At 37.3% G+C, this 6,620-nt stretch overlaps 3 protein-coding genes across 4 annotated transcripts; 1 reads left to right on the plus strand and 2 right to left on the minus strand.

The window, feature by feature from the left end:
* The first annotated feature begins 1,246 nt into the window (after window positions 1-1,246).
* On the plus strand, window positions 1,247-3,623 carry LOC108730069 (uncharacterized). Its single transcript, XM_018459558.1, has 3 exons — window positions 1,247-1,326; window positions 1,416-1,542; window positions 3,379-3,623. Exons 1-3 carry the CDS (start codon window positions 1,297-1,299, stop codon window positions 3,621-3,623), a joined length of 402 nt encoding a protein of 133 aa, XP_018315060.1. The 5' UTR covers window positions 1,247-1,296.
* Window positions 3,624-3,807: 184 nt separating this feature from the next.
* LOC108730072 (putative nuclease HARBI1) lies at window positions 3,808-4,992 on the minus strand. Of its 2 annotated transcripts, none has more exons than XM_018459563.1 (2): window positions 4,896-4,992; window positions 3,808-4,759 (listed from the first exon to the last, which is right to left on the minus strand). In XM_018459563.1, exons 1-2 carry the CDS (start codon window positions 4,971-4,973, stop codon window positions 4,046-4,048), a joined length of 792 nt encoding a protein of 263 aa, XP_018315065.1. In that variant the 5' UTR covers window positions 4,974-4,992; the 3' UTR covers window positions 3,808-4,045. The 2 variants fall into 2 exon arrangements, with proteins under 2 accessions (XP_018315065.1, XP_018315064.1); XM_018459562.1 differs by having other exon boundaries at window positions 4,884-4,992.
* Window positions 4,987-6,393, minus strand: LOC108730070 (uncharacterized; the record flags this gene model as incomplete). The annotated part of the gene is made up of 3 exons (XM_018459560.1): window positions 6,221-6,393; window positions 5,192-5,632; window positions 4,987-5,119 (listed from the first exon to the last, which is right to left on the minus strand). Coding segments are annotated over exons 1-3 (747 nt in total), but the record flags the coding sequence as incomplete, so codon positions are not given.
* Between the last annotated feature and the right edge of the window lie 227 nt (window positions 6,394-6,620).

Consider the following 6,620-nt stretch of genomic DNA (forward strand, 5'->3'; position numbering starts at 1 on the left):
AATCATCTGGAACAGGTTATCTGTAAAGGCAAACGTACGATCTCGGTCATTTCTGCTTTGAAGGGGACTTGGTGGGGGGCCAACCCTAATCTCCTCCTATCCGTCTATAGATCCATGATTCGTGCCTCTTTCGAGTATGTGTCTCTTATTTTCGCCCTTAATGACAACCGTTCGCTAGTTAGCCTGCAACGCATACAAAATCAGGCAATACGCATAGCTTGTGGGTACCGCAACTCTACTCCGATTAATGTGACGCATGCTGAAACGAGGGAACCCCTCTTGAAACAAAGATTTGAGTACCTGCTTCGAAATACTTTCTTAAAATAATTTTCTTTCGGGATCACCCGGTTGTGACTAAGCTTCTGGAGATTTGCGATTTGGTCGTTAACACACCCCGCTCTTTCTATTTAGGCACTCACTTTCCGGCGGCGCTTGTTTTTCTTCATATGTGGTCATACAACAAACTCATGCTCATTATGCCTGCCCTCCCTGCCAAAATTCATATTACTCTACCTGTACGAATGTTTCCTATTTATCCCTACCATCTAATATTCTTAAAAATCTTGATACCATTCCCCAACAGAATATCCAGCCGATTTTTGAGGATATCTTTCGGCGCGTGCTCGCTCGCGCCATTGTCTTCTACACTGACGGTTCAAAGGTTGATGATAGTACATATGTGGGTTCAGCGGTCTATTCTCCTCAGCTTGACCTCCATTTTATGTTTAAATTATCCTCGTACGCGTCTGTGTTTACGTCCGAGGCATGGGCCATATACAATGCTCTACTCTTTGCCCTTCACAATGACCTCAGTCGAATAGTCATTATTTCTGACTTTAAAAGTGTTCTTGATTCCTTTGCGGTTTTCCGCAATAGAACCAACAATTACATTATTTCGTACATCAGAGCTCTCATAGAGGAGGCGAAGTTCTGCAACACCCAGGTTAACTTCATTTGGGTACCCTCACATTGCGGAATTCAAGGTAACGAAATAGCTGACCAACTAGCTGACAAAAAAGCTATAGGAGAGGGAGCTGAATCAAATTTCATGACTCCCTACTCCGACTTATTCTCCATACCGAGGATGCGTCTGTCTAAAGGTGCCTACTGATGGACGCGGCAAATGCCGCTCGCGGCAAATGCCGCTCGCGGCAGCGCGGCACTTTAGAAGGAACTAGATTCTAGGGGTTTTTGAATCACCCTGCGTTGCCGCAAATGAAGTTGGATTAATCCAACTTCACTTGCGGCAACGCAAAAGTGGCTACTTGTGCGAAATTCAAAAGAATAGATTCAGTGATGGCTGGAGTGAATTTCGAGATTTCAAAGGTTAGCGTATATTTATGTTTCTGTATAATACGATTTTAATACAAAGATATTAGAATAATAATGTTACACTAACGTATTTTTTATTGCAGAAGGTATACACATGTGGAATGTGCGAGACAATTCTTGGCGAAGATGACGTAAATATCCACGAATGTTTCGTGAATTATCCATCACTTTTTTGTGATAAAAACACCCTTTATTTGTATCCTCATTGTGGTAAGTAAAATTATTTAAAATTTATGTTTTTTTAAAAAAAGGTAGAAAAACGCTAAGAATATTTGTACCAAATTATAAATCTAACCTAAGTGATACTATCTTTACCTTTATTATATTAATGCATTATTTGTACCACATTAGAAAGTAAAACCCAAATAGTACTATTTTTATCATTTATTTACTTAACTCTAATGTCATTTATATAAAAGATGTGATATTAACAATTGGCGTCAAGTTAAATTCTATCAAATTAAAAAGTAAAGCTCAAGTGGTGATGTGTATTATCTTTATTATTTACTATTAACTCTAATGTCTATCATTTATATAAAATATAAAAGACAAATAAAAAATAAAACATAAAAGGCAAAACCGAATGATAGAAAATATAAAACATTTAAATGATAAAAGGACTCTTTGTATAAAAATAAACAACAATAAACAAAGGGCAATGTAAAAGTCAAACAATCAAATTAATGTAACGTCTAGTTCCATAAATATAAAACATATAATTAGTTAGAAAAATTGAACAAGGTCCATAAATATAAAAAAACGTATAACTACTTAAAAAAAAAACAACAATAATATTGTTACAAGTTTCGGCTTCCGGATTGAGCCCTCCTCAAACATCGGCTTGTCGCAGTGGTCGGTGTAAAATATAAAAGGCAAAAACGAATGATATATTATTTGTGAGTAAACGTAACAATTTAAATATTTTGCAGAGGATGGAAACATTGTGCGCCGAAGTGCGATTGACGGAGCAGAACTTTTTATTATGGAGCAAGTTCCCACAAACAAAGAGCCGGTGACACCAAGCCAGGAGCGAAATCTTGAAGAATTAATAATTGCAGAAGTATCCACACGAGAGCTATTATGGAACCAAAAAATAAATATAACGAAACGTGACAGGCGAACTGTACAACAGCTTTGGGAGCAAGTGGCTGATGTGACAAATGGTACGTACATACAGTAGGTGATCATATATTATTAGAGCTATAGTTCAAGTAATGCGATTTTTGAGTTTGTGTATAAATAAAATCAGTATATTGAAATTTGTACACATGATAATCTTTAATATGACAATTGTGCATTAAAATGCACTAAAAAAAGATAAACTTAGTATCATCAGAATTTAAGTGATATATAAAATGTATGGTTTTGTTATTACAGGCGAATGTTCTGCCGATGAAGTAAAGAAAAAATGGAAAAATTTAAGAGATCGTTACATGAAAATCGTCTCCCTTGAGAAATTACCTAGTGGATCAGCAAGTAAACCATCTCGTAGGAAGTGGCAGTATTACGATTCAATGTCCTTCTTACGGGACACTTTTTTGGAAAAAGAGTTAATATTCTTTACATAAGCATTTGTTGAAATAGACAGTTAATATCGACATATTTCATTTCGTTGTATTTCAGGACAGTTTCAAATATAACGAATCTTGATGAAGATCTCAGCAACGATAATGTAGCAGCCCAAGTAGAGAGAGAAGACAACGATACAGTTGATGCATCGAGGGGTATGTTTTGCTCATAAAGTGTACTTGTCTTTATCATAGTTACAAGGACTTGTAGTTCAAATTTTTCTTCGACCTGATATCATAGTAAAAAGCATCGACGATTATCAGTCGAAAATTACCTAATGGAAAAGTGTATTAAAAATCGCATTAAAAGTAGTACAATTTCGAAATCTGATCTTTGCATTTGCAATATTTTCCAATCGATTTTTTATTTTCCAGTCAATTTTACTCACATCCTCCTTATACAAAATAAATATTTCACTTCTTAGCATCGTTATAGCTAGCTACATTAATTTTTCCAAAAATTTTTTATTTTTATAAGTGAAAAAAAAACGAAGTAGTTCTGGTTGTGAAGAAGACGTGATGAAACAAATAGCGAAGGCCTTGCAGACCCCACAACCAACACTGCCATTGCCGACTATACCTGTTTTTGACGAAGTTGACAACTTTACTTCGATGATCGCCCATCAGCTACGACAGTTCGTGCAATTCCGCAGACGCGAAATAATGTTAAAAATTCATCAACTCATGCATACTGAATCATTGCATGAGAATAATATGTTATAATGATAAAACAGCAATGACTTGAAAATAATTTTAATAAAAAATGAGATTTTGATTTTATAGAATAAATTTTATAGAATAAAGAGGAAAAAATGATTTTATAATAAAGTTAAGAATGTATTAATATATTTATTCCAATAAAATAGTTATAATTTAACTGGACCGAGATACCAAGAAATATCCGCCAACTACTTACGATTATTTAAGCACGATCGAGGAAAATAAAAAAAGAAGTCGAAAATTAGTTTGCATTATTTAAAGTTAAAATTTCTTTCCTGTGCACATATGGTATACATGGTAAATAACGATTACTCGCGGTAAAACAATTTTTGCGAAATATATAGTAATATCAGAGTTGTCGCAAATTTGCCACCCTATATATATATAAAATTTCATAACTTTTTATATAATATACAATTATAATATTATCGATCGTTTTGCCATGCCACTGAGCCTTCGTCATTAAAATATTTACAAAACTCGTCTCTAATGAGCATGGCATCCCGAGCACTTGTATTTGTGCTACATCTGGAGATATTCATGAATGCACAACCATCTTCCATAACCGTTCTCCACGAACCTCGTATGTAATCATCTTCTGTCGTTTCTCTATCCAGCATACCTGGTAAAATGTTATTGGTTTGCTCGATGTTACTCTTGCGAAGCCAGTTATGGAGACAGATTGTAGCTTGCACAATCTTCATAGTAGTTTCCACGCTGCTAATAATCGATTTTCGATAAATTCGCCACTGGCTAACAAGTATTCCGAAACAGTTCTCTATCACTCGCCTGGCTCTACTGAGTCTATAATTATAAATGCATTGTTCGGCTGACAAGTTATCTTTGCCGGAGAATGGCCGTAGCAAATATGACTTCAATGGAAATGCTTCATCCCCGACAATGCAGTAAGGCAACAATGGTCCTCCTCTATAAAAACTATCCGGTTGTGGGATATTCATTTGCCCTGCCTCAAGATGTTGACCTAATTGACTTTCACGAAAGATGCCTCCATCACTTCGCCTGCCATACGCACCAATATCAACGAATCGAAAAATGTAATTGGCATCACAAATAGCTAATAGTACAATGCTATGACTATTTTTGTAGTTGTAGAAATTGGAGCCTGCATTGTCCGGACACTGAAATTACACAAAGGTTATTACATATATTGGAATCCATTTATATTGTTTTTTAATTTTTTTTCCAATAGCTTTTGATAGTTGAATAATGTCTGAAAAGAAGTGTAATGAAAGTATAATTTACTTGAATGATTACATGCTTTCCGTCAATTGCCCCAATGCAATGTGGAAAGTCCCACAAATCTTCAAAATCTTCTGCGATTCTCCGCGTCATTTTCAAGTAATCGAGGTGGAAGGACCACAGGACACAGATTGTCCCAAATAATTCTGTACGTTGTAGCAATAATGTTGCTTACAGTTGTCAAGCCTATCAAATATTGATACGTCATTGAAGACATGGAATCACCAGCTGCTAGAAATCTGAAATGTAATAGTTGATATAATGAAATATAATTGATAACATTTACATACAACTAAATAAAAAATGTCTACCGTAATGTCAATGTCAATCGTTCTGCTGCACTTATCGGCTCTCGCACAACGTATTGTTTTTCTAGATGCGGACCTACTATAGATAACAACTCTTCGTATTGCGTGGCTGACATCCGAAAATAATTATGGAACCGCAGATCTTCCAATTTCAGTGTTGGCAGCAAGGCATGATAAAAACCATGCTCACAGCGTTTTTGAAAAATTGGTGCAACCCACAAACGCTTCTTTTTGTTTCTCCGTTTCTTTTTTTCGACTAATAACAAAGCTAATGATCTGAGTAGTTTATCACGTCGATCTGCTTCTGCATTCTGCTGATTAATTACATGAGTGCACTGCACTAACCACTCATGAATTTTCATTTTCGCAAACATCGTTTGCTCTAATCTTGTTAAAACAATCCTTACAACTATAATCAGAAACAAGCCTTGTGCTACTGAGGTACTAAGACAATAAGAAGTTAAGGTTATTTCACTTTTTCAATATGTCTTCCAACTGGATTATTTATGTTCCACTCAAGAAGTTCTAGTCTTCTTGGTTCCATTCAAACGGACGCCGTGTCAACGCAACGAACGCCGCGTTCACGTGGCAAGCGGCATCAGAAACAGAAGCCCCTAGAATCTAGTTCCTTCTAAAGTGCCGCGCTGCCGCGAGCGGCATTTGCCGCGTCCATCAATAGGCACCTTAAAGCATTTGATAGTTATATTGAAAGGACATCTCGGATCACGGGCGAATACTATTTAAAAAATTGCTATACCCATAATAATAAGCCTTGGTTTCATGATCTTCGGTTCTCTCGCATCATGATCACCACGCTAAATCGCCTTAGGAGTAACCATTTTAATCTTAACCACAGTCTTTTCCGCAAAAACTTGATTGACAATCCTTCATGCCTTTGTGGAGCTCCCTCACAAGATCTCGCACACGTTATATTTTTCTGCCCTCTCACAGAACTGCACGCTGCTCCCCCATCCGGCTAGCTCTCAATGACCTCGATCAGGATTCCTCCCAAGATCCCAACATTGCCATTACTCGTGCCTTGCGTAACCCCTCGGCCTTTGCCGAAAGGCCAGAATCGACAGAAAGATCTGTCGATTATTTGTGAGCTTTGGTTTGGCCTGTGATCGTTTGTTATAATTTGTATTTTCGCGGCGCTTGTCCACGGCTACTCGCGGTGCTTTTGCGTCTGCGCGTGGTCCCGACATACCATCCCGTCCTAGCGGCGCGTTTTACGCCGCTCGCCCTTCCGCCGTGAGATTCGTAGCCTTGTTAGGCTGCGTCTACTGTGGCAATGTGAAGTTGTCACATTGCGCCGAAACTCCACTGTATCGCATATTCTATTTTGAAAAATCCCATACGTGATCTGGCCGTATTGCCTCCGAAGGCTTTTGGGAGGCAGGAGCCATTAATTAAGAAGAAGAAGAAGAAGGCA

The sequence above is a fragment of the Mycetomoellerius zeteki genome, unplaced genomic scaffold, assembly GCF_001594055.1.
Source record: "Mycetomoellerius zeteki isolate Tzet28-1 unplaced genomic scaffold, Tzet1.0 scaffold834, whole genome shotgun sequence".
NCBI classification, from domain to species: Eukaryota; Metazoa; Arthropoda; class Insecta; order Hymenoptera; family Formicidae; genus Mycetomoellerius; species Mycetomoellerius zeteki.

Bases quoted from the DNA above. Each gene is read 5' to 3' on its own strand.
- LOC108730069 (XM_018459558.1), top strand. From the start codon at position 1,297: ATGGCTGGAGTGAATTTCGAGATTTCAAAG. The intron at 1,327-1,415 runs GTTAGCGTATAT...TTTTTATTGCAG, and splicing joins TGAATTTCGAGATTTCAAAG to AAGGTATACACATGTGGAAT. The intron at 1,543-3,378 runs GTAAGTAAAATT...TATTTTTATAAG, and splicing joins TTATTTGTATCCTCATTGTG to TGAAAAAAAAACGAAGTAGT.
- LOC108730072 (XM_018459562.1), bottom strand. From the start codon at position 4,973: ATGACGCGGAGAATCGCAGAAGATTTTGAAGATTTGTGGGACTTTCCA. The intron at 4,760-4,883 runs GTAAATTATACT...GTGTAATTTCAG, and splicing joins GAAAGCATGTAATCATTCAA to TGTCCGGACAATGCAGGCTC.